Raw genomic sequence first — 26,643 nt, forward strand, 5'->3', positions numbered from 1 at the left:
CTGGCCCTGAATGATGATTTTGGACAGAAAGCCATTCAGGTACTAAGTCTAAGCTGACAGTACTTTCCTTTCCAGGAGCCACCCCTTGTCCACTTCCCATTTCTCTAAGCGGTGGGGGGGGGGGGGGGGCGCAGGGGCCAAGCATAATGTCCAGAGCTGTTTTTAAGGCAAAAAGTGGTCCAGGGGGGCCAGCTGGTCTGACAGGAGGAAGGGATGAGACAGGCTGCCGAGGACACAGGGATCTGGCCTCTAGGGTTTGACAGTGTAGTGAACATGATCCCCAGGGACTGCAAATGGGCCTTGACCCAGCCAAAGTGCGAGGATCTCAGGGAGCCAGGCCCCATTGGGTCCAGTTCTCCTGGTCTCACACTTGGTCATTCTTGGTGATCACACCTGGGGAAAACCTGGTTCCAGGAAGCGTAACCCCAAAACTGTGGGCCAAGAAAGGTGAGAGGCAGGGTGATGCTGATGTCTGTCCAGTCACCTGATTCATTCCTTGTCCTGATAACAACCTGTTTTTCTACTCGTCATCTTACACATCACCTTTCAGGTAAATGTGTTTCTCCTTCCACCTGTGGGATGTCTCCAGGAACTGGAGGAGGGGAATCCGAATCAGGATCAAAATCCAACATTCAAGACATGAAGGCTTAAAGGAAGCGGTGGGAACCTAAAGGTTCTTTATTGATTTGTTCATTAACCAGTTTCCCAGAAGGCCCCTTGGACACATGAGTCAGGTACAAAGACGCAAAATCTCCTCGACATTCTTTATGGGTCTGAGCTCATCAGCCAGGACCATCAGGTCAGTCACTAGGGTGTCCAGCAGCCCGTAGACCTGGAAGAATGGGATGAAATCACAGGCAAGGTTTGCTCTATGGAAAGCACCTACACCAGCGAGCACACAGCATGCTATGAGGGCGGACATGTTTACACCAGGACAGAAGGGGTCAAACCAAACCTGCAGAGTGTCTGTAGAACCTTTTTTAAAATTATTTTTTTATTTTTTAGAACCTGTGTTTTTACAGATAGTTTTATTTTTCTAACAGTTTGGAGAAATAATCCTGCAGCAGGCCCTTGGACATGTGGGGGCACTAAAGCCTGGAACGGTTAAAAGGTAATTCTGGAGCCCATTTACCCCTTGGGGTGGTCCAGTTCCACGTTGGCCATCCAAGGGCCAGATTTCCTTCCAGTTAGGATCACAGATCCACATATTGAAATGTCTCTGGGACCATGCCCTCTGAGACTGGACCATGTGGGCTGGACCACATGAGCCTTGGCAAGCTGCTTCTTCATTTCAGAGAGCCCTAGGATTACTTTTTAAACCCCATCGACCTTTAGAAATCGCCATGATGTCACCAGCAGCAAATGGAATATCTGAGCAAACGCGATCCGGAGCATTACCACAATGTACATGACGCAATCCCAGCTATCTAGCCACCAACGCCAGAGGAAGACGAAGCACTGCCATTACACGTGGTGACAATCGAATGTGACTTTGCGGACCTTCCCTCCAAAGCAATAACAATACCTGGGTGAATCTCTAAGGACTTCCAGCTTAGAATATACCAGTATGAAGTCTCTCCTCTGCGGCCCAAGACTCTACTTGGTGGTTCCCCCAAGGGACCCATTTGCCAAGATGCACCTAATGCAGAGAAAGTGGAAACAGCAGGAAGGGAGGAGGGGCTTCTGCTCTGTTCCTCTGGTCTGTTTTCCAAACCACAGCCAGAATGATCTTCCAAAGCCTAACACAGACTATGTCACTCCTCAAAATTCAAACCCCTGTGGATTTCTCCTTTTGACTCAGAAAAGCCTCAAGTCCCTGCAATAGCCTGCAAAGCCCCACCTATCTGCAGCTTGCTCCCTTTCGGTGGCCTCTCTGCCCTCTGTCCTCCTGGTCCACTCTCTCCCCTGCATTAGCTGCCCCCTCTGTCAAAGGTACTCTTCTTCGATGGCCACATGGGCATCCCTCACCTCCCTTTGAGTCTGTTTGATATCACCTTCTCAGTGAGGTTCACCTACCCCAGCCAGCCTTCCCGCCCCCTTCCTCCCCCAGCCCTGGGTTATCTCTCTTCCTCCCAGAGTGTTTGCCTTGTAGCATACTGGGCGTGTCACTTAGGCATGAGGTCTTGTACACTAGGATGCCCTTCACAAGGGCAGCTCTGTTTCCATCTTCCATCACGGCACACCAGGCATTCATTGTTCATGGAATAAGTGGGATGAATGAGGGAGGGGAGGAAGGCCTACAGAGCAGGCATGCGCAAGGGGAGGGTTGGGTGCAGGGCTTGTGCCCTCACCTCTGTGTGCAGCCTCTTGGTGTATTTCTCCATGACCAGGGGATCTATGGGTTCCTGAGAAGTGGTAGTGCTGTCAGGGGCAGGGTCTTCCAAGGAAAGCCTGTCTCGACTTGAAGATTTCATTGGTTTCTTGTCATCCTTTGCCTTGTGCTTCTTACTGTTTGAACGGTCCTGTTGAGAGAGCCAGAGACACACACAGCCTTCAGGAGCTCCTGGGGGAGGTTCAGGGAAATCCAGGCTTTCTGCAGAGCAGCTTACTGGGAGAGCCAGGACATCATGCTAGAGGACCGCCCACCTGCCACAGCCCCACCTGAGGCCCACATTAGGTCCCCACATGCCTCTTTCCCTGGCAACTTGGCTGATTTTTTGTCCTCTTTCTCTCTGATTCCCAGCTGCTTCTTTTCCTGGGCTGTCCCTTTCCGCTCTTCCTTCCCAAGTTTTGAGGCAGTCGGTTTCGCTTCCACAAAAGGAGGGGACTTTTGATCTAAGGGAGGTGAATGGAAGACAGCATGACCTGTCAGAAGAGCCAGACGAGTGAAGAGCCACTGGCTGAGACACATGATGTTATGGAACAGGACTGTGGGGCAGGGGTGCGAAGCCTGGTTCCAGTCCCCACTCCACCACTGCCCCATCTATGGCACAGGCAAGTCATTCAACCTCTCTGAGACTGCACCTATAAAACCAGGGCACTGGATGAAGGTGGTTGCTTAGGTCACTTCTTGATCCCAAATCCTAGCAGTAGACAGAAGGGTAGCAGGGCCTACTCCATTGGTCAACCTGACAGAGGTCCCACCAGAAGGGCATGGATGGCTGATGGCTGAAGCACACAGCCCGCTGGGTGGAGGGGTGGGGAAGCTACGTGGTGCATGGCTGCATTCTGACCTTGCTCGTCTGGCATGTCCAAATAGATGGTCTCTTTCTCAGGCAGACCTAGCAGAGCCCTCAGCCACAGGGAATGGCTCACCAGGCCATCGATCACATCCCGCCACAGCTGCAAACTAGAGAGCAAGGCATGCTGGAGAAAGCCATCACCCCTCGTTTGCCCTGAACATGTGGAGGCATGGGTCCTTCCCTTCTAAGACATGGGTCCCAGGGGCTGCCATAGAGAGGCCATGCCCGGTCCAGCCAGCAGCATCACCAGCACCTGTGCTGGCGTCCGGATACGGATCTGGCTTCCCTGGGACAACAGCCGGGAAAGAGTGGCCTAGGACGAGGGTTAGGTCAGTCTAGGGTCCAGCTTGAGACCCTGGCTAGCCTTGGGTGCAAGACAAAAGTGGGGGAACTTGCGATTCCCTGAGCACCCCCCCACCCCCCGCCAACTGAAGGCACCCATGCATAGCCAAGCAAGTTCCAAAGGAGATGTGAGGCTTTTCATGGTCTCACTATGCTCTCTTTTTTTTTTTTTTTAAAGATTTATTTATTTATGATAGACACAGAGGGAGAGAGAGAGAGAGAGAGAGAGAGAGAGGCAGAGACACAGGCAGAGGGAGAGGGAGAAGCAGGCTCCATGCCGGGAGCCCGATGCGGGACTCGATCCCGGGACTCCAGGATGGCGCCCTGGGCCAAAGGCAGGCGCCAAACCGCTGAGCCACCCAGGGATTCCCACCATGCTCCTCTTCTTACTGCTCTCCGGTTCCTCCTCGGCCCATTTGTCTGCTCATTGAGAAGTAACCAAGCAGGAAGGTGGGAAAGAGATGGGGAGCTCCATCTGCTGGAAATGCTCCAGGCTAGGGGGCTGCTGTGGCAGGTGCCAGAGCAGAGAATGTTTGTGGCACCTTTCTGCATCTGGGCTTAGCCCAGAACCACAGGCAGGACTTCACAGTGGGGAGGCAGGGCCGGCTCTCCCATGGGGGCACCTACCACACCTGGTGCCGGAAGTCAGATTGCAGGGGCCTCTGTTCCTGGCACAGCTCCAGGGCTGCTTTGTTGAGCCTGATGAGGGCATCTTCCCTCTGGTTCTCCTCGGGGAGTGCCATCACTGCCTGGCAGAGTTGTAGGTACCATGGGCAGCTGTCCTGCCCAGGACACCAGGGATCTCTACATCTTCTAGTGATGGGCCTGGTGCGGCGAGGACAGATGGCCAGGAGAAGATGCAGCCGTGGAGAGGGGACCTCCCCCAGAACTATGTACCCATGAACCCCTTCTCCAAGGTGTGCCTGGGTCAGAGAGGGATCTGTCCCACCCCACTCCATGGTGACCTAGGCACCCAAGACAAAAAGAGATGATTCAAAAGACTGCTTTATCTGGGCTCTCAGCAGGGTTTGTTTCTTTGCTTATGGGGGCGGAGAGTCTGTTGGGGCCCTCCCTCAGTGTACTGCCACCTACACCAGGGCCACCATTCTACCCACCCCTTCAGAGTCAGGGGAGCACCTTTCTGAAATCCTCCAAGCATAGGTTCCATTCAGGAGAGGGAAGGCCATCCGGCTCCCAGGGGCTCTTGGTGCTCCCCAGGTCTGGGATCTCCTCCACCAGGATCTCCTCCATAATGCTCTTCCGCAGAGGACCCTGGGCCCCTGCTCCAGGCTTCTGGGACCCGAAAACATCTTGGGAGTCCTTAGGAGCCTCACTCTCTTGCTGGAACAGTTGGGATTCTGAGCCTGGACTCTTAGAGGGTGCTGAAGGCTCCAGGTTCACACAGGCTGGCTGTGGGGTGGCAGCCTGGGCTTTGGGGTTGAGGTACTCCACCTCACTGGGCCTGGCCTCCTCGGACTTGAGGGGCAGGGTCAAGTACTGGCACCACAGGCTGTGCAGGCTTTGGACCACTTGGTGCTGGTAATGCAGCTGCGGCAAAGGCAAGGGGAGACATGTGATGGGGAAGGCGGTAGGCAAGGTGAGAACCCAGAATCCCAGCAAGCCTGTTCTGGCTTCCCCATTCCAAGAGCACTGATGGAGGCTGCAGGGAGGAAGCCAGCAGGAGCTGGGGTGGCCAGAGCAGCTCCTCACTTCCCCTTCTACCTGAGTATCTCTGACGTAAAGCTTTTTTTGTATTTGCATTTCCAAGTAAGACTGGGGTTGTGCAGCTCCATTCAGACCAGGTATCCACTTACTTGCTAAGTTATCTTGGGCAAATTGTTTAACTGCCCTGGGCCTCAGTCTCCTCACTGTAAAGCAAGGATATAAATAGTACCCCCAGCACCGGGCTGCTGTGAGGAGAAAGTGAGTAACTCATGGAAGATGCTCAGAATGGGTGAGGGCGCAGGGGTGGGCGCTGGGCCTGTACCCGGGGGTTCCTATGGTGGAACAAGTCCTCCTCTGTGAGATAGGCATCCACGGGGGACTGTGCACGCTCTGGGGTCAGGATCCCACTCAGCAGCTCCTGCAGCACGCTCTCCACGATGGTGACTGCTTCGCGGGCAGCCATCTTATGCTGGGGAAAGGAAGGTGGGACAAGATGGCAGCTCAGCCTTTCAAAACCCATGTTGCAGCCCCGAGGGGGGTCAGAGCCCTCAGGGCTTTGTGCCTTCCTAGGGGTTAAGCTACTGCCACTGTCTGTCTCTTAAACACACACACACACACACACACACACACACATGCATACTCCTGTTCCCACAGTCAAAATCCCTGGGTATCACCAAATATCCTTCCCTAGAAAGGGGGACGCCTGGAGGGCTCAGTGTTTGAGCCTCTGCCTTTGGCTCAGGGTATGATCCGGGGGTCCTGTGATTAAGTACTGCATTGGGCTCCCTGCAGGGAGCCTGCTTCTCCCTCTGCCTGTGTCTCTGCCTCTCTCTGTGTCTCTCATGAATAAATAAACAAAATCTTAAAAATAAAAAAAAAAAAAAGAGGCTGAAAGGACGTAGGAAGGGAAGCCATTCCCAGAGATTGCTCCCTTGTGGGGCCAGAAGGTCGTACAGTCAGCATTTTCCCCTCAGATTAGGAAGAAGGGTAGGGGCACCATGGTTTGGGCCCTGTTTACAGTGTGGCTTGGCCACACTGTTGGTGTCGCAGGAACAGTGAAGGGGCATCTTATGTGAGAGATGGTCCTATAGTCAGCAAGTCAAGCAGACATGGCACTTATCAGAATTACCTGTGCTCACCTGGGGCTGACCTCCAGCTAAAGTAGTTGGCTTGTATCTGGGGACTACAGTAAAAAAAAAAAAAAAAAAAAAAAGTGCAGCTTTCTACAGAATACCTGGAAGCACAGCAGCAGCTGGCCAGCTCTGGAACCGACTGGAGCCAGGGCCAGCAGACTCCCGGTGCCCACCTCGCTCTCTCCCCGGGTGTCAGCCCCACTAGTTAAGTTGTTGTCTCTGGTTCAGAAGGCTTGCCAGTTAAATCAGACCCCACTGGATAGCATCAGACCACAGTGCAGGAACAGAACTTCCAGCAGGTCTGCTTGCAGGTGGGGCAGAAAGCTGTTCCTCTTCTCACCCGCCTACCCACCTTTTACGTCACAAAGCCCTGGGGGGTGCTGGTTGAGCAAAACCAGCTACCTGTTGGTGAAAAATTCACCCTTTTTTTTTTTTTTTAAGATTTTATTTATTTATTAATGAGAGACACACACGGAGAGGGGGAGAAAGAGAGACAGAGACACAGGCAGAGGGAGAAGCAGGCTCCATGCAGGGAGCCTGATGTGGGACTCGATCCAGGGTCTCCAGGATCACGTCCCAGGCTGCAGGCGGCGCTAAACCGCTGAGCCACTCCGAAAAACTCACCTCTTAAGCTGGGAAAAATAAGATCCCTGAAGGTAGTACCAAGAAGAAGACCAGGGGAACCTATCTGGTGTCCAATGGGGCCAAGATCTCGGGCCTCTTACCTTCAGTAACTTCCTCTCTTCCTTGAAAATGTCCTGGGTCAGGGAGACTGCATGGAGATTGACCTGCAGGGGAGCACCTCCTAACAGGGTGGGGTGGGTTCCAAACTCCCAACATTCCCTGAAGATCCCTGCATTCAAAGACTTGAAGAAGAAGGTAAAGGTTTTCGTTTCTCCAGGCAGGATCACACCTGAGAGGGACCAAGACAGAGGTTTTCACCACACAGGAGTCAGCTGGGCCTTAAGCCTGTGTGTATAAAGTTAACTGAACCCTAAACCTTTGCATACACAGTTAACTGAGCCCCTGGCAGAGTGACCAACACCATCCCGATTTGCCCAGAACCAAGGGGTCTCCTGGGACGTAGGACTTTCAACTTTCTGTGCAAAAACTGGGGAAGTCTCAGGCAAACAGGGATTGAGGGTTCCTAGCCTCAGGTCTGAGCATATAGGTAACTGAACCTCTAGAAAGTTTCTGCTCCCTGGTGACTCTCCTCTCTGTGATCTCAAGAGTATGACCGTTCCACCAAAAGACATGGACAGTTGGGAGAGGACACAATTCATGGAAGAAATGGGAGGGATGAGGCCAGGGAGGGGGGCTCAAACTTTCAGGAGCATCAGCCAAACTCTGGCTCCTCACAGAACGAGGGCAAAAGCCAGGGAGCAGTGCAGCTAGGTACCTTCCCGATTGTTAAAATAAAACCGCGGCATCCTGCTTCTCTTCAGGCCTTGGAAAGAGTCCTGCTGGGACCTCCGGCGCCAGTCATACCAAATGGCCACTGTCCCGTTATTGACTACAGTCAGTTCTGAAGATGTCTTCTCCCCTTCTAGAGTTTCAAAGATCAAACGGACGGCAATTCCAACATGCTTCTGGGGGAGGAGGAGTTATGAGAAACGTCTTTGAGGGATGCTGTGGCCCAGGGTGACCAATTCATCCTGGTGTGCCAGGGACTTTTCTGGGTTTGACACCAAAAGTCCTGTGTCCCAGTCCTCCAATGCCTGGGTGCTCTGAGGTCTATCATTGGACCAGGATAGTGGCTGTCTCTGAAGTTGCCATCCACAGCAAGAAGGGGAGAGAAAACAGATTTTGTATCTGATGAACAGTTCTGCTCCTCAGATCTGAAGGGTTTTTTTTTCTTTTTTTAAGAGAGAGAGATTAAAAGAAAGAGAGAGAGAGAGATGGTGCATGTCCATGAGCCGACAGGGGGGCAGTGGGGTTGGGGGGGAAGGTCAGAGGAAAAGGGGAGAGAGAATCTTAAGCAGGCTCCATGCCCAGCATGGAAGCTGACATGGGCTCCATCTCACGACCCTGAGATCATGACCCAAGCTGAAATCAACAGTCAGATGCTTAACTGAATGAGACACCCAGGCACCCCCTGAAGAATATTTTAGAACCTTCTTGAAGCCCTACCTGTTTGAGAAGGTTTGCTTATTTACATGCTTGGGGGTGGGGGGCTACGTACAAACTGGGTGGCTTGTGACAGTCTCTTTTCAGCCTTGTGATTTTATTCTGGCGTAAGTTAGCACTGCTGTTACCATTTTCAAACATGCTGAATGCATGACCAGATAAAAATGCAAATAGGTGACTGTCTAAGCTCCTTGTGACTGCACCTGAGGGAGGCCCTTCCACCAAGTGGGTGAAAGTGGAAGCAGTTTTACCTTGTCCTGTGGGTTACTGCCTCTGATCCAGCAAGCTGGCTTCCCACAGAACAGCAGAGAAGGGCCAAGAATAGGCATGGGGATCACATCAGGGTAATTGGCCAACAAGTCTCTGTAAGAAAAACCAATGATTTATTTTCCCTAGCTACCACGGTCTTGCCACAGGGAGGCCAGGGAAATGGCTGCCAGGAAGTCTGGAGAGGTGCCTGGCTCTGGCCTCTGATGGAGGACCCTCAGCTCCACTCGGCTTCACTTTGTCCTGCTCTATTCCTACAGGTGGGCACTTCTTGGACACACAGATTCTTCACGCATGGCCACTCGGCATGCATGGCATTTACCAGCAAAGGAATGGCTGGGAAATCCCCTTTAGGGGCTGGTTGCTGGAAGGGAGCAGATGGTCATAGCAAAGCTGGCGCAGGTGTTGGAAGGGACCCAGAGACAAGCTGGGATGGAAGCACTTGGGTTTCAGAGGGGGTTGTCTGCCCCTTGTACTGTGCATGCTGGGGAAAGCCACTCTTTCCAACCGCTCTCCTGAGGGTCCAGGCCAACTCACAAGGACACAATGTCTTCAGAGGAGCTTTCCTGGCTCCTATCAAATACTGAATAGTCTTCCACCGTAACAGCCGTAAAAGGATGCCCTCTGCCCACCACTTCCAGGCCATCAATATCCTCAGAGAGATCGAGAAAGGGAAGATTAGCTCACTGAAGATGGGGGCATCACAAAGGGGCTTCGGACCCAGCACAGAGGCGTACCTACCTGCTGGCTGAAATCCAGCTCTGCCATGACCTTCTGCAGCTCCTTGCGTCGGTAGATCAGAAACAGACTCCGATCCCAGGTGTAGCGGTACCGAGCCTCCTTCTGGGCTGGCAGTCCTAAAGCAGCAAGGTCCAGAGGTCCTCAGCACAGTTGGCTGTGGTGGCCTCTTCCCCACCCACTCACTCTCAAGGGAACTGCGAGCACCCCCTCCCTCCAGCACCACTTCTGAGAAAGGAGAAAATACAGTTTCCCTGTGAGGCCCGATTCTAGTCCTCCTGTCCCAAACCTACCACCTCAGCAGCCCAGTACAGGACATCCTGCAAGATCAGCTTGCAAACCTGCAAACCTTTGGATTATAATCATTTTTTTAAAGATTTTATTTATTTATTCATGAGAGACACAGAGACCGAAAGAGGCAGGACACAGGCAGAGGGAGAAGCAGGCTCCATGCACGGAGCCCGATGTGGGACTCGATCCCAGGTCCCCAGGATCATGCCCTGGGCTGAAGGCGGTGCTAAACCGCTGAGCCACCCAGGCTGCCCTTTGGATTATAATCATAATAGCAGCTACGTTTGACTGAGTCTTTAACAACTGGCTCAAATCTCTTACTATACATCCTGTCTCATTTAACACTCTCACATTCCACAGTACTTTACAGATGGGGAAACTGAGGACCAGAGAGCTTAAGTAACTCTCTGGAGTTGGCAAACCCAACACGGGGAGTGGGGGGGAAGGGCTGAACCCAGGAATTTTGGCAGCTTTTAAAGCAGTGCCGCCACATAGAAATAGCATGCAAACCATAAATGCAAGTCACCAATGTGATTTAAAATTCCCTGATGCCACACTGGAAAAGGTGTAAAGAAACAGGTGAAATTAACTTTAGTAATATAGTTGAACCCAACAGATCAAAACTAGTATCATTTCAACATGTAATCAATATAAAAATGATTACTAAAGTATTTTTCTAGTACTAATCTTTGAAACCAGTGTGCAGTCACACCTGAGTCCATGCTAGCCACATTCCAGGTGCCTGATGACTACCGGGCCCATGGCGGCCGCACAGCCAGAGCAGCCCCACGGCCCCCTTCCCACTTCTCTCACTAACCTACTGCAGGGGGCTGGACCTCCAGGGCTTAGAGGCCTCCATCCCAGGCAGTTCTCACTCCAGAGCCATGCTGGCCCCCCACCTGCACCCCCCATCCTAGGCCAGTTGCAAGCTGCCAGTGTGCTTCCAACCTGCTCCTCACCCATCTCCACCTGGATGCAGCGGGGCTTCCTGACGTGAGTGATTGGCTCCAGGATGCCACGCTGAGCTTTTGTCTTTGTCATTGCCAGACCCGTCATTTCATCTCCCAAGTATTCCAGGCGACTCCAGAACCCAGTGGTCTCCTCACAGCTCTGGCAAGGACATATGAGTCACATCACTTGGACACTTTGGAGAGAGGGTGGTGGAGGTCCAGGGCCCCGGGGAACAAGAGTGTCACAGACTTCAGATGCTCCCCCTGGGGGACTCGCTGCTGCCCGAGAGCAGGACAGAAGCACCCACTTTGTTTCTGGGATGCCCTGTTGTAGCCCCAGTCAAATGGCTTGGGCCCACATAGGTGGCTGCACTGACAAACCAGAGCACAGGATGATGCCCCAGGTCACCTGAAAGCTGGAGTCTTGGCTTTTAGAACACTGAGACTATTCTAATAACCCAGTAGCTTTCCCCTCAAATTGACTACCACTGACCACCACAGGCTGAGTAACCAAGCTAGCCAGGCAGCCCCAAGCATCTGAAAGCAGGACCAATGAGAGGATTTAGTAAAGTCCTTCAGAGCTTGACAAGGCCTTGCAATGAGCAGATTTGTTGTTGTTCCTAATTGTGCGACCTGAGGCAGCCATCCCTGGGTCCAGACTCCCTCTCACGGAGCACTTGGGAACTCGGTTCTCACCTTCCCATCATGCTGTGTTGGAAGTATTCGGTCAATGAGCTCCCGTTCTTCCTGGATCTGTCGGTAGGTCTCCCCAGTGTGCATCAGCAGCTCCCCCACAGGCTTCTTCAGGCATTCTAGAAAGGGCAAGCCAAGAATGCAGCCCCTTCATTGAGTCAGAACAAAGGCTCCAGTACTGCACATTGGTCAGCGCCATGGCTGGGCTGATTTCAGGACCCGCTAAGAGCAAGGAGCACTTGGGAGTAGATGGTGGAAATGGGACCAGCCTGTATCCAGGCTGTGGCTGGGCGGAGGGACAGAAAAACACAGCAGCAGAGCCTCGGTGGTGGTGGTGGTGGATGAGGCCCAGCAAGAACCCTATCCATTGTGCTCACCGCTGAGGACTTCCTGCTGCTGCTTCCACAAGTTGATGTTGCGCTGCCAGTTTTTGAGAAAGTTGTGCTGAGGAGGTGGGGCCCAGGGATGTGCCTTCTTTTCTTCTGGGGCTTTCTGCTTTGGTTCTTTTTTAGCTGAGATTAGGGTCACCAAGCCTGGTGGGGTGTGTATCAGCTCAGCCAGCTGCAAAGTACACCGAAGGCGTGTGGGTGGCAGGGAGGTACTGAGCCAGAGTCAAGCAGAGACTTCTCCAGGCTTCACCCCCTGCTGTCCCCCCACCCTCGCGACCTTCTGCTCAGAGGCCCTCCTGTTCTGGACCCTCACATAGGGACTGACAGACCCAGAGAGCCTTGGAAGCCCCTGTCAGAAACCTCTCTTTCAGATGGGAACCTTTGCTCTGAGACGGTGGTCGGCAACTCAGTCTATAGGTCCCCCTCACAACTAATGCTAATTGACACCTTCATCTGCAGGGCCACAGAGCCATTTTTATATGACTCCAGGCCTCTTGACACCAGACCAGAGATTTTTGCCTAAAGCCAGGACAGCAAAGGAACTAAGAGAGAGCAAAGCACCCCATGCCGGGGAAAGTCAGGCAGACATGTGGCCCTGGGAGCTTCAGGAAGCCACCTTCTTCCACCATGTGGACCAAAGAGGAAGTGGGCCAGGCTTTGGAGGAGGGATAATGAAGCTGGTGCATAGAGGAATGGAGGGAAGGAAGGAGTGGGAACTGAGTCCTGGGGTCGGAGTCCAGTCTAACTGGAGCTGGACACACTCTTGCTTTGGGGTTCCTTGAGGAGCTTCTGTATCTTTATTGTGAACTCCTGACTTCAGCTGAAGCTAGTTTAAGGTGGTTTCACCCTTTCAGGGGGAGGGTTGCTAGCACTTCGGACACAGGGCCCATAGACTGAACTGTCTCTGTAACCCCAGTCCTGCTGGACTCTGCCAACTGGTTAAGGCTGGAACAACTTCAGTGACTTCTCTCATCCGAGCAGCTCTGTACAAACCAACCTGGGTGTTCCCTTGAGCAACTGCAATTCTCTTAAAGTCCTGGAGGCTTCCCAAGATGTGGTGAGACAGGATCTGTTCACAGCCATGGAAGCTGTCACCTGGACCTGGTGGGGAAAAGGAGGGAAAGGACTACCTCATGGAAACATTTCAAGGGGGTTACTTTCTGATGGCAACCCAGCTTGGTCCCATGAATTCAGAGACCAGTGACGCCAGGGCCAAGGCCGGACATACCAGAGTAGTCCAGGGGCTTCGTGGCTGCATCTGGAGTTGCGGGATGTGCTACTAAGTGGCAGACCTTCCTCTTTGGATCCTTGGGTTTGAGTTTACGGATGATAAATTTCTGGGTTATGACAGGTCTATCTTGTGTCTCAAAAAGGCGAGGAATGTGTTGCTAAAAACAAAACAAAACAGAGGAGAATTCCACTTGCGATCAGGAGGAGGAAAAAACACCACCCATCTCCTCTGTCCTAATTCTTGGTGGAATTCCTGAAGGCTGACAAATCTGTTGCTCCAGCTTTGTCCATATGCTCTGTCGAGGAAATGCCCATACAACAGACATAAGGCTCAGTAATGTTCTGGAGGAAAAAACTACCATTTAGTGTCTCCAGACAGTATAGATGAGGAGTGGCTGACTCTCCCAGGGTAAAGCATGGGGTTAGGGTTTAGCAGCTATATCCACATCTGTAATGTGCTTCTCAGACTCATTTTCCCATCAGTGAAATGGGGATGATGGGCACTTGCCTCCATGGGAAGCAAGACATACCTCAATATCTCATTTCCCTGGGGTTCTATAGGAGTCTCAGAAACGTTAAAACAACATAGTAAATTTTGTTAGATGCAAAAGTGCAAAGAATTCATGTTCAACTAGAGGATGTTATGCTAAGTGAAATAAGTCAATCAGAGAAAGATAATTATCATATGATCTCACTCCTGTGGAATTTAAGAAACAAAACAGAGGGTCATGGGGAAGAAAGGAAAAAAAAATACAAGACAAAATCAGAGAGGGAGACAAACCATAAGAGACTTAATCGTAGGAAACAAACTGAGGGTTACTGGAGGGGAGGGAGTGGGGAGAGGAGATGTGGTAACTGGTGATGGGCATTAAGGAGGGCGTGTGATGGAATGAGCACTGGGTGTTATATTAAGACTAATGAATCACTGACCTGTACTTTTGAAACCAGTAATACATTATATGTTAATTAATTGAATTTAAATTTAAAAGAACTCTAAAAAAAATTCATGTTCAATTTTTCCATGGAGTAAGACATTCCCTCTGAGTAGGAAGGTGGTGAAGAGACAGTAGACATGTAGACATGGTCGATGTTTTAGACCACATAGACTGGCCCAGAAAAGTTCCTGCTGTAAGGGATTCCTGGACTTTATGCTTACCTTCTTGAGGTCTTCTTTCTTGATGGCTAAGGCAAGAATATCATCTCCTTGTAGGACATTGCTAACAGACTCCGGTTCTTCCTGAATGGGGGGTGTGGGCTGCTCAGGTACCTTTGCCCGCTTCTTTTCTGAAGAGAAGCAAAGGTACAAGTATATATATATATTTCTAATATACAATAAATATTCTAATATCTAATAGATATATAATATATTCTACTATCTGATAGGTAATATCTACCTATATTAGGTTTCATGGTAGAAGGCAGAGCTCAACACCTAGACAGACAGCAGAGGCTGCTAAGACGGCCTGCAGTTTACTCTGGAAGGTCCCCCTACCTGTTCCCCTTGGCCTGCTACAGTGACTGAGACTTCCGGAGCTGGAGTTGAGATCAGAAGACAGTCCATTCCAGGCTGTGCTACTTAGAAGCTATACAATCTTGGGTATATCACTTACCCTCTCCTGGTCTCTGCCTTCCTTTTGGTAAAAAGAGAAAGCTGGACTAAATCAGTGGTTACCAAATATTAGTCAAATGTCTGCCTGAGGATCTTCTGGAGAGTTATACAAATATAGCTTCCCAGGGATCCCTGGGTGGCTCAGCGGTTTAGCGCCTGCCTCTGACCCAGGGTGTGATCCTGGAGACCCAGGATCGAGTCCCACATCGGGCTCCCTGCATGGAGCCTGCTTCTCCCTCTGCCTGTGCCTCTGCCTCTCTCTCTCTCTGTCTCTCTCTGTATGTCTCTCATAAATAAATAAATAAATAAATAAATAAATAAATAAATAAATAAATTTAAACTATATATATATATAGCTTCCCAGATACTGAGTAGGGCCAGGGGAACTGTTTGTTGTTGTTGTTGTTGTTGTTGTTGTTGTTGTTGTTGTTGTTGTTTTTAACGCCCTAGGTGGTTCTGATGCTGAGGAGTTTGAGACAACCAGACTAGATGCTTTCTCAGCCTCCCTTCTTGCTGGCAAACCATGCATTGTTCTAGATGAAGACACCAGGTTTCCTAAGATACTGGCTAAAATGTAGATGTTCTGAGGGAAGCAGAACATTCACCTTTGAGCATTTATTTCACATTCTTTCATATAATAAATACTATTTAAGCATCCAGCCAGACACTGTGCTAGGCTCTGGGGATACAGGCAGAGTCTCAGGTTTCCAAGAACACAAACTCATGGGAGACAAGACTGTCAAACAGGGTCACTGAACTAGGGTCACCATGGGGGGCATCAAGGGGGACCCCAGCCCAGTGCACGGGGCACTCAGGGAAGGCTTCCTGCGGGGGTGATTTTTAACCCAAGAGCTGAAGATGACAGAACTTAGATGTGAGAAAGGCTTGGGGAATAGGCATTCCAAAGGGAAGAGCAGGAAGAGGCCTAGAGGCAACAGAACAGAGTGGGCATCTGGAACTCAGAGCACATTTTTCAAATAGCTGGAGTGCAGCAAGATGAGGGGTAGAAAGCAGTGCCTGGGAAGGGAAGTAGGCGCCACATGGCGAAGAGCTTAGTGAGCTGTGTAAAGAACTTCGGTCTTTACCCCGTGGGCTACAATATAGCAAGGAACAGATTGGGGGGTGCAAGACGGAGTGGGGCACTATTTATGAGTCTACTGGGGACAAAAGTGGCTCGTGGGACTGGACGAAAGTGGAGAGATCTGAGCCTATTTCTCTCAAGTGCGGGGGCTGGAGCGCAGCTCTGACAACTCATGGTTAGAGCGAGTCACTCTCCAGTGAGAATACACTCCCGGTCTGCTTTCCACAGACGTGGGTTAACAGTTTCAAATGCATCTTGCTTCTCTGGCTAGGGTCCTCCTGTCTGCTGCCCCCTGGTTTAGAATGATGTGATGTGGGCAGCCCCGTTGGCTCAGCGGTTTAGCACCGCCTTCAGCCCAGGGTGTGATCCTGGAGACCTGGGATTGAGTCCCACACCGGGCTCCCTGCGTGGAGTCTGCTTCTCCCTCTGCCGGTGTCTCTGCCTCTCTCTGTGTCATGAATAAATAAGTAAAATCTTAAAAAAAAAAAAAAAAAAGAAGAATGATGTGATGTAAGGCCCACCACAGGATAATCAACAGAAAGACTAAGTCCTGCCTTTTAGAGACTTTATTTATTTTTAAACTACTGTTTTTTTTTTTTTAAGATTTTATTTATTTATTCATGAGAGACACAGAGAGAGAGAGGCAGAGGGAGAAGCAGGCTCCATGTAAGGAGCCCGACGTGGGACTCGATCCCAGGTCCCCAGGATCACACCTTGGGCTGCAGGCGGCACTAAACCGCTGTGCCACCAGGGCTGCCCCCTTTTGGAGACTTTAAAACAAAACTTGATTTTGTCCACTGCTCCTCAGAGTACTCTAATTTTGAAGGGACAATATCTCTAAAACATCAAAGCAGGGGTTTTGATTACCAAAATCCAATGTTTTTAGGAAATGCCCACATAGTGGCTGAAAAACCCACGTCAGAATCATTCCAACATAATTCTAAACGCAGCCTATTGGTCAGAGTCTTCTCCTCTGCCAATAAGGTCAGCAGAAATCCAGGAGTATCTGTTAGTTAAACCACTGAGCTGTGTGCACGTACGTGCATGCACACACACACACACAGAGCTGAATGGCTTGACCCCCCGAGTTCTGGTCCCATCTGCTGCTGTACGTGCAGGTACAGCCTTAGGTCTTAATTTCCACTTCCTCTCTCCTTTGTACATAAAGCCACCAAAGTTGGTGCTAGTCCAGGAGAGAACTGGTAGCAGTTGAAGGTCTGCTTTTATAAATATTTTGGAATTTGGGAATGTCTGGCTGGCTCAGTTAGAGGAGCATGTGACTTTTGATCTAGGGGTCATGAGTTGGAGCCCCACACTGGGTGTGGAGATTAAATAAATAAATAAAAAGACTTTACATAAATAACTATTTTGGAATTTATATTTTCCAGGACTTCTGCTTCCTGTCTGTCACCTCAGCTGGGTCTACATCTTCCCAAGGGATTAAATATCTCCAGATGTATGCTTTTTACTGGTGGGCGTATAATTACCATGCGTAAACTTAAAAACCTTCAACATTGCTAAAGATTTCTGAAATACTGAAACTCTGCTCTGAGATTTCTCTGAGGTTATCTTGAATGCTGTTTAATGCTCTGTTATGGCATAGTCAGGGAGTACTGTGTTCTAGTTAATGAAGTATTTAGAAAAATGATATATACATTTGGAACTTCAAATCACCCTAGAGAATATTCATTGAGCAACTTTTTTTGTGTGTGCTATAAACTGCAGAGAAGATGGTATGAAAAGTTAAGCTATGGGGCACCTAGGTGGTTGACTGTCTGCCTTGGGCTTAGGTCATGATCCTGGGGTCCTGGGATCGAGTCCTGCATAAGGCTTCCCTCAGGCAGCTTGCTTCTCCCTCTGCCTATGTCTCTGCCTCTCTCTGTGTGTCTCATGATTAAATAAATAAAATCTTTAAAAAAAAAAGAAAAAAGGTTAAGCTATGGCTCCTTCTCTTGAGGAACTGAAAAACTGCAGCAGACACTAACATGCACCAGCATAACATAGGGGCCTAACTTAGTGGCATAGATAAGGTGTTTGGTTACACATCAAAGAGGGAACAGATGGATGTGGATCATACAGGTTAGGGCTGTAAAGAAAGGTTCAGAAGAGCAGGTGCAGGGAACAGAGGCTAAGTTAGGCCCTGAAGGACCAGAAACCTTCAGACAGAGCAGCAAACAAAGATGTTCCAAGTGAGGTCAGAGAACAAAGGTGGAGGCAGGGCAGAGCATGACGTATGTGAGGCATGGTGACACAGAAGGCTTGTTGGGGGAGGTAGGGGTGATATTGGGGATGAGAGAAAAATCAGGGCATGACAGCTTGGTAAAGTAAGGCTGAAGCATCTGTCTTCTTGCTGGCAGGAAGAAGGTTTGGTCCAGGAGAGTGAGTTGGTAAAAGCAGCATTTCAGAGTGATTCATCCAATGAGGGTAAGCCAGGTGGACTGGGGGCTGGGCGGGGGAGGTTGGTGGTTTGGAGAGGCAAGTTGGGGAGAGCAGGGAGGAAGGACTATTGTGTGTAGGGGGGTCATTTCAGGACCTGTGGGAGGACTCAGCAGGATCAAGATATGTCTTACTACTAAACTTAATGGAGGCTCAGCTATTCCCTGTTCTTTGGTCTATAAACCCAAGCTGAGTGGGGCTTCTGGGGAGTCCCATAGCTGGCATTTCTCCCTTGATCCTGGCAGCTGTGAGGGGGTCAGAGACAGCCCCTTTACATGGGGCAGTTGGGTAACATTTCTGCCTAACACCCCGGTGTTAGGCCAGGCAGCTAGAAGCAAGGTGCTCAGACGAGGTAGGGGTGGGGGAAAGGGGAGAAACTATGGAGGGAGAAGAAACCTGGTCTCAAGTTTTCTGTTTTTTGTGTTATCTAAACATTATTCTTTTTCTTTCTTTTTTTTTTAATTTTTATTTATTTATGATAGTCAGAGAGAGAGAGAGAGAGAGAGGCAGAGACATAGGCAGAGGGAGAAGGCGGCTCCATGCACCGGGAGCCCAATGTGGGATTTGATCCTGGGTCTCCAGGATCGCGCCCTGGGCCAAAGGCAGGTGCTAAACCACTGCGCCACCCAGGGATCCCAACATTATTCTTTTTCAATGTTGACCAAGGTCTTTGGGAAATTCTGACTTCAGGGTTGCACTGGGAGAACCAGGGGAGAGGCTGTCCCTAGGGTTCAGGGCTGAGCTTTCATTGATTGGCGAGGGGCATCTGGTACTGCTGGGAGTCTTCCCGGTTTCTTAACAAAAGCAGGGAGAAACACGGAAGTCAAAAGGGCTCACGTCCCCAAACAGATTTATGGTCACATTATTTGCTTGCCTTTTTGCTTATAATTCAGAGACCGTGGAGAAACATAGCACAAGATTATATTGTTGATTAATTATATCATATGGGGGAGAGGGTGTAAAAAGTACTTTTCTACTACATTATTGACATCCCCTGAGATATTTTAGGGGGAAGAAAGGGGTATCTTGCATACCACTAAAGCCACTAAACACTGGCTTTATCCTTCCTCACCCCGGTGCATGTTCCCAACTCAAATGGCTATTTAACAAACTACGTTTCCCCTTCTTAAAAAAATAACTATGTAGTGATAAATCTTTCCTTGATTCGTTTACAGTAGAAAGTTCAAATCTGATAAGATCCAGAAACTAGGTGTGCAGAAGGCAATGGCTAAGAAAGCCCTTGACTGCCCTTGGGAAAGGGGCCCAGCTATTTTTCTTTCCCTCTTAACTGTTAAGAATTATATCATGAGGGACACCTGGGTGGCTCAGTTCGTGAAGTCTCTGCCTTGGACTCAGGTCATGATCTCCAAGTCCCAGTTTCGAGCCCTGCATCAAGCTCCTTGCTCAGTAGAGAGTTTGCTTCTCCCTCTGCCCCTCCCCACTGCTTGTGTTCTCTCTCAAATAAATAAACAAACCTTAAAAAAAAAATTATGTCATGAAACAGCATCTCAACCCAGCCTAAATCAGACTTTTATACTACGAAGAGGGATAAAGCCAGCCATAGTGACTAAGCAGGCCTCCCAGGGGCCTCTGCTGACTGCAGACCTGCCCCTCTCCTCACGCTGACCACTGCTCTGAGGCTGGCTTTGGGTCTCCTCAGGGCCTGCAAGAGCATGAACAGACTTTTTGACCTAGCAAGTAAGGCCCTGGCGTGGTCTGGCCCCCGTCTACCCATGTAGCCCTGTCTGGTTCCTTCCCTCTCCTCCACACCCACCACCTCTGCCCTGGCCACCAAGGTCCTAGTTCCATGCTTCAGCTCATGCTGCTCCCTGCTCCCTAGACCTGGGAAAGCAAACTGCCTTTTTTCAGAAGAAGGTGGGGAAGGGGATGTCAGCCACAGATGTCACCTCTTCAGAAAACTTTTCCCCCAAATTCTAGCATCTAAGGCCTGGGATCAAGGGCTCTGAGCCCCCTTAACCACTAGGGATCCCTGTATCCGAGCATTGATATTTGCCTGGTTCCTCCTCTGGCAGTTCACTAGATTGAGTTTCTCGTGGGCCAGGGTCACACAGTCAATACTGACACCGTTGCTGCCCAGCACAGTGCCTGCCCACAGCAGCAGGCCCTCAATAAATGGAAATGGCAAAAGATGGAGATGAGGTGAGTTGCACATAGGAACACGTCCACGGGGGTGAATGTGCAGTCAGACACCTTGGGACTCTGCCACCTGCAACCAGAGGAGGCCAGGACGCTGTCATGTCTGAGGCGCTCTCCAGTTTAAACAAGTGGGACAAGTGTCATCCATCCCGAGAGGACATACGTGGTGGAGAGAGGTGGGAAGAACTGGCCAAGTCGGGCATTTCTCCTGGGTTTTTCCAGCCAGCGGCTTATGTGAACACCCTCAAAGAATCCCCCTGGTGGGGTTGTTGGTTTCACCACCTCAACATGTTTCGTGCATTCTTTTCTGAATCTCTTTTCCCAAGGACTGGGGTTCCTGGACCTCTTTCTTGACTCTTCTGAACCCCCGCCAGCGGAGGGTTCGGGCCTGCGCAGTCCCACCCTGAGATCCGGCCTTCCTGCCCTGGGCCATCTGCCCAGCAGTTGACCCTGAGGCCTCTCCGGCCTTTCTGCGTCCCCATCCCCAAGGCCCAGTGCACTGGGCCCCCTCCCCTCAGGGGTCGCTGCCTTCAGCCCTGAGGTTTGGGGTACGCCTTGCTCCGTACCCCATTCCCCCGTTATCTTTACCTCTGTCCTGGTGTCACCCCCGTCCTCCAGGCCCTGTGTCGTGAATCCCATCCAAGAACCCCAGCCCCTCTCGGGTTCTCCTGAGCTCCCAAGGCAGCCAGCGCCAACCTTTAAAGACTTCTGCGGCCTCCAAGAATCTGTGAGTAGACATTTTGAGGCGGGACTCCTTCTTTAGAGACTTCATGGTGCCGCCCGGGCCGAGAGCGTGACCCTGCGCCGCGGGACCGGGGACAACGAGGCTGCGCGACACCCCGGCGACCCCGCGCCCCCCCGCCCGCCGCCGCCGAGGCGTCCATAGCAACCAGCGGCTCGCGCGGGGGGGCGCACCCACCGATCAGCTTGGGCGGAGACTGCTTGGCGGCCACCTTCTTCATCCGGCCACGCCCTCGCGCCCGCCGAGGGCCGCTCCCGCCGCGCGCCGAACCGAGCGAAGCTGCCGGCCGGGGCCGTGATGTCACAGGGAGCCGGCGAGCGCCGTGACGTCAGCGGCCGGCGGGGCGGGGGCGGGGGCGGGGGCGGGGCGAGACCCGCGGGGGCGGGGCGAGGTGGGCGGGGGGCGTGAGTCAGCACCGCCCCGGCTCCCGCCTGCCCTCCGCGCCTCCGTCGGGCCGTTTCTTCCACGCCCCGCCGAACCCCCCTGCGCCGCTTCCCGTGGGCTTCAGTGACCTGGGGGCCCCTGCCCGTCCCCTGTGGCCTCCGCCCGCCCGCGCCCGCCACAGGCTCTCGGTCACTTCCCCCAAAGCCCAGGCTTTTACCCCGACTTGGGCGCCCCTTGTACTGCTGGTTTCAATCCCTGCAGATGCTGCTGCCCTTGACCCCCGAATTTAAAGTAGACCCTCTGTGGTCTCAACTTTCAGTTGCACCTGGTTTATATTTTCCCTAGAGCCCTAAGGCATTCTCGAATTATTCTGTCTGTTGGGGCAGGCGGCGGGGTGTGTGTGTGTGTGTGTGTGTGTGCCTGTTATCAAGTTCTCTTGAGAATGTAACCTCCGTAAGAGCAAGGCAGGCCTGTCACTTGTCCCCACCCCCACTCCAACCCAAGTTTAGCACTTTGTAGTCACTCAAACTGTGTGTGGAATAATGAAGGGGCTTTGGAGCCAGACTGCCTGCTTGCTAGCTGTGTGTTCTTGGACCAGACCCCTTGACGTCTCTGAGCCACAGTTTTCTCACTTATAAAATGAAGATGATGATGCCTCCCACACAAGGCCACTTGAGATCATAATTGAGAATATGTACTTGAGTACTTGAGATGCATAAGTGAGAATATGCATGAAAAGTACCCACCACAGAGATCTCCATAAGCCATAGAATCTTCTCAGTTCTCAAAATCATGGTAAGGTTGGGGAGATGGGCTCTATACCCATTTTACAGATGAAAAAACTGAGGTCTACATAAGAGGAGGCTGTAAAGGCACCTGAGTAGCAGGAAGTACAGTTTGAGCTTGGTTCCCCCAAATCCAAGGCCAGAACTCTTTGTGCCCTGTCTTCTGGGCCATGTCAGAGCTTTGCTTCAGTCTGCCCTAGACAAGGGGAGGAACTAGGGAGGATGACTGTAGGGGTAATCTCTCGGCTCCCTGTGTGTTCCCCAGACACCTCTTCATGCCCCTCTATATGGTCACTTTCTTACTGAAACATCCTCCGTAGACAACCTCTCTTTTGCTCTTGGAGGCCCAACCACTAGCCTCCTTCCACCCACCCTACCCCCGCAAGGGAGTCCCCAGTTTAGCTCACTCCATGAACATTTACGGAGCACTTAAGATAGATCAAGCCGATCACTGTGTCATCTGGACTTGCCAGGAAGCAGACATGGAGACGGGTTTAGGAGTGCAAGATGTTTACTGCAGGGCAAAGTGGGGGTGTGGTAAAGCCTTAGGGGAAGGAAGCAGGACTGGGCTGGGAAAGCCTCAGACGGTGTTGCAGATTCTCCAGAGTAGTGGACCTCTGGGGCAAAGAATGTTCATTAGAGGCTGTCTGCCACCTGCACTTCTTGCAGGTGAACAGTGATTTCTTTCTTGAAGAAAGTAGCCTGGAGCTCTGTGACATATGGAGGAAAATAAGAAACATCCCCTCTTGCTCTCTGGGTGCTCAGAGTGCACTCTGGAACTAAAGACAAACACTCATGAAACTCATTCTAAGAGCCCAGCTTCTGAGGAAGGCCTTTTAACTTTGGGAGGCTGCACAGCTTGTGGGTAGCCTGGCTAGGAGCGGGACAGAGGCCTGGGCTCCGCAGAGGCTAAAGGACGAGGGAAGAAAGGGGTGGGAGAGGTGCTTGGTTAGGTGGCTACGTAACCTGGCTGGGCTCTCCTGTCGTCCCCTGAATGACCTTGGATGGGTCCCCTCTGCTCTCTGTGCTTCAGTATCACCATCTGCTTCATGAAGATGTCAGACCAGATCAGAATAGTTTAACCTTTGGAAAATCTAAGCAAAGCTAGGGAGTTTCTCCCCTGATATGTGCATTTGGGTTTTTAAAAAAATAATTGTGGTAAAATACATGTAACATACACCATGTCAATAATTGCAATTTAGAGGCATTTGGTGCACTCATGATGTTGTGTAGCCATTACCACTATCTGGTTCTAGAACTTTTCATCATCCCAATAAGAAACCTTGTACCCACAAGTCGCTCCCCATTCCCCTCTCCAGAGCTGCAAGCAGCCACTGATCTTGTTTTTATTGATTTGCCAATTCTGGATATTTCCCATAAGTGGAATCACACACTATTGGACCTCTTATGTCTGCCTGTTTTCACTCAGCATAATGTTTTCCAGGCTCATCCATGTCATAGCCTGAGTCACTGCTCCAGTCCTTTTTATGGCCGAATAATATTCCCTTATGTGGATCTGCCACTGTTGTTTAACCACCATCTATGCTTTTGGTTTTGCAGGTGATTTTGCATTCAATTCCAGGAACTCCCTAGAGTTCGCTCATGTGTCCCTGGCTGGAGTAGACTAAAGTCAGTTTGCTCTAGACAGAGCTGAATCATCTCAAAGTGGATTTCCAACTCTAATAAATGAGCTCAGAGGGGAACCTGGGAACAGCAAAATGCATCAGGGGAGCCTTCATGGAGGAGGTAGCATTTGAGGTGAGGTGCTGAAGGTAAGAAGTCAACAGGCAGATCAGGCGATAGGCCCTCCTTGTGGGGGGACACAGCAGGAGCTGAGGTCCCAATAGGAGAATGCTCTGGGTGTGGAGAGTGGGGCAGGGACCAGCATCATTTAGCTGGAGCAGTCCCCTCCCCCACCCCACCCTCCCATCCACCCCCCACCCTGGCCCCCAGCAACCTCTCTGGAGCTCAGGGAGGAGAGGCGGTGGCTGGGTCGACAGAGGGCATAACCTCAATTACTGCCTTGTGTCTCAGTTTATTTCCACCCAGCCAGGTGCCGGGCATGTCGTCAGCCACTCTTTGCAGAGGCTAAATAGCCTCCTGAAATAGAAACTGTGTTTTCTCCACAGGCTTCATGGTCCCCTTCCAGGGACAGCCACCCCTCCCAGGCCCGAGGCTGGGGCAGCCTATTCTCCAGCCCCTCATATCTTGGCATCATCCACCCTCACCTCTGGCTCTCTCCTCCCAGGTCTGGCCACTGCTTCAGCCTCACTTCCACAAACACACCTGGCCCACTCTCCACACGGCTGGCTCACCCCCCTCTTCTGGCTGCCACTCTGAAAGGACAGATCACCCCACCAGCCTCCTCACTAGAACCTGGCTCAGCTGGCATGTAGTGGCCATCTTAGATTCTTCTGGGCCCTGAAGTCAGGCCACGGCTGGACTCTGTTCCCAGAACGGACTGACTTCAGCCTCAGGGATGATGCGCAGACTCTGGGCACCACCCCCAGGCTCAAATTGCCCTTCCTCTCCTTGGAGAAGGACACAAGGGGAGACTTTTAGGAGGCTGCACAGAGTGAGGGTAAACCACTGGTTTGCATCTCAACATTGCCCTTCCTAAACCACTTCTCTCCTCTTTGGAGTGGGGACAGCATTGATCCCCGACTGTCTGTCACCCTCCATCGTCTCGTCCTGTTTTGCTATCCTCGGAATCCTTACTCTGTCCTTCTGTACGTAGTTTGTTGGTCTGCCGTCACCGAAGCATGAGGGCCAGGGGAGTAGGCACCTTGCCAGTCAGACTCGGTGGCTGTATCCCAGTTCCTGGAATAGTGCATGGCGCATGTAAGCCATCGACAAGGATGGGGAGTTGGGGGGAAGCCTGGAGAAGCATCAGTAGGTTCATGGTAGATGCCTTTAAATATCTGTGGGGCACAGAGAGAGCCCGCCCCATCCCTGCCGCCAGGTAGCAGCACTCAAAGGCAAAACCATAAACCACAGTGACATTCTTGGGAGTTTTGCTGGAAGACTTTTTAATCAGAGTTTGCCTCTGGTGTGGGAATCTCTGGGACCACCTGCCTGGGCTGCTGTCAAGGTCATGCCCGAGGCCAACGGACTTCAGGGTCTGGGCTCTATGCTGAGGTTCTCCCCCAAAAGGAAGTTCTTGTCTGCCTTCTCCTCCCCTCTCTCCCTCCCTCCCTCTTGGTCCTGGTTCAGGAGAAGGCTGCTGGTTGAGGGGAGAACCAGGGCCAAGGGAGCTGGCTCACCTGGAGGGCTTCTTCCACTAGATTGTGGGGGTACCTGACAAGTTGCCCCACTCCACCAGTGAGAACACCATTTTAGTGGCCCAGGGCCTGGACCCGGGAAGGAGGATGCTGATGAAAAGTCTCTGGGCCTGAGTCTCTTTCTAGCTGTGTGACTCAGGCACTGTGCCTCCTCTCTTTTGCTTCCCTTACAGGATAGGCTCCATGCTGCCTTCCTTAATCCACTTCCCACAATCAGTATAAGGAGAAAAATTCTGTGTAAGTCCTCTAAAAACTGCAGATGAAAGAGGTTATATAGTTAAGGCCCAGAGCACTCCAGTCCACTAGATAATTTCTCTCTTAGATCGTGTAGTAGGCAGAATGATGGGTCCCCAAAGATTTCCACATCCTCATTGCCAGAAGCTGTGAATTTGTTAACGCAGCAAAAAAGGACTTCGAAGATGTGATTTACAGATAAGAATTTTGAGAAGGGAAGATTATCCTGAATTATCCCATGGGCCCAGTGTAATCACAGGGTCCTTATAAGAGAGAGGTAGGGGAGGGGCACCTGGGTGGCTCAGTGGTTGAGCGTCTGCCTTTGGTTCAGGTCATGATTCTGGGGTCCTGGGACCAAGTCCCACATCAGACTCCCCACAGGGAGCCTGCTTCTCTCTCTGCCTATGTCTCTGTGTCTCTCATGAATGAATAAATATTTTTTTTTTTAAATGAAAGAGAAAGAGAGGTAGCAGGTAGGGAGATCAGAGTCAGAGAAGGAGATGTGATAGCAGAGACAGTGGCAGAGTGATGTGGCCATAGCCTTTAGTGGCTGGAAAAGGCAAGTAGCAGCTTCTTTCCTAGAGCCCCAGGAGGAACACAGGTCTGCTGACACCTGGATTTTAGCCATTTCCAACTATTGACTTCCAGAACTGTAGGATACTAAATTCGTGTTGTTTTAAGCCACCAAGTTTGTGGCCATGTGTTGTGGCAGCAGTAGGAGATTAATATAGATGGGGCCATATAGACACTGCTTCAAATTTGATTCTCTAACATTATTTTTCAGTATTCCTTCTCAGTCAATGAAAAGTTTTGTCATTCCCAAGTTAGTTCATGACTCCATGTACCAAGATGGATCACTGCTTATTGGTCTTAAATTCCATTTTAGCAGAGCATCCAAATTCTGCATAACCAAGTTCAAATCCCAGC

General features: G+C 51.1%; 1 protein-coding gene across 2 annotated transcripts; it reads right to left on the reverse strand.

Moving 5' to 3' along the window:
* Positions 1-647: 647 nt before the first annotated feature.
* MYCBPAP (MYCBP associated protein) lies at positions 648-21,346 on the reverse strand. Of its 2 annotated transcripts, none has more exons than XM_077852785.1 (19): positions 21,210-21,346; positions 14,164-14,291; positions 13,006-13,165; positions 12,775-12,878; positions 11,766-11,949; positions 11,392-11,507; positions 10,705-10,855; positions 9,458-9,573; positions 9,254-9,369; positions 8,701-8,812; positions 7,722-7,911; positions 7,048-7,235; positions 5,512-5,658; positions 4,662-5,072; positions 4,152-4,273; positions 3,174-3,289; positions 2,630-2,775; positions 2,292-2,462; positions 648-832 (listed from the first exon to the last, which is right to left on the reverse strand). In XM_077852785.1, exons 1-19 carry the CDS (start codon positions 21,250-21,252, stop codon positions 731-733), a joined length of 2,823 nt encoding a protein of 940 aa, XP_077708911.1. In that variant the 5' UTR covers positions 21,253-21,346; the 3' UTR covers positions 648-730. The 2 variants fall into 2 exon arrangements, with proteins under 2 accessions (XP_077708911.1, XP_077708910.1); XM_077852784.1 differs by lacking the exon at positions 21,210-21,346 and adding an exon at positions 20,987-21,144.
* Positions 21,347-26,643: the final 5,297 nt, after the last annotated feature.

Source organism: Canis aureus, chromosome 16 (assembly GCF_053574225.1).
Source record: "Canis aureus isolate CA01 chromosome 16, VMU_Caureus_v.1.0, whole genome shotgun sequence".
Classification (NCBI taxonomy): Eukaryota; Metazoa; Chordata; class Mammalia; order Carnivora; family Canidae; genus Canis; species Canis aureus.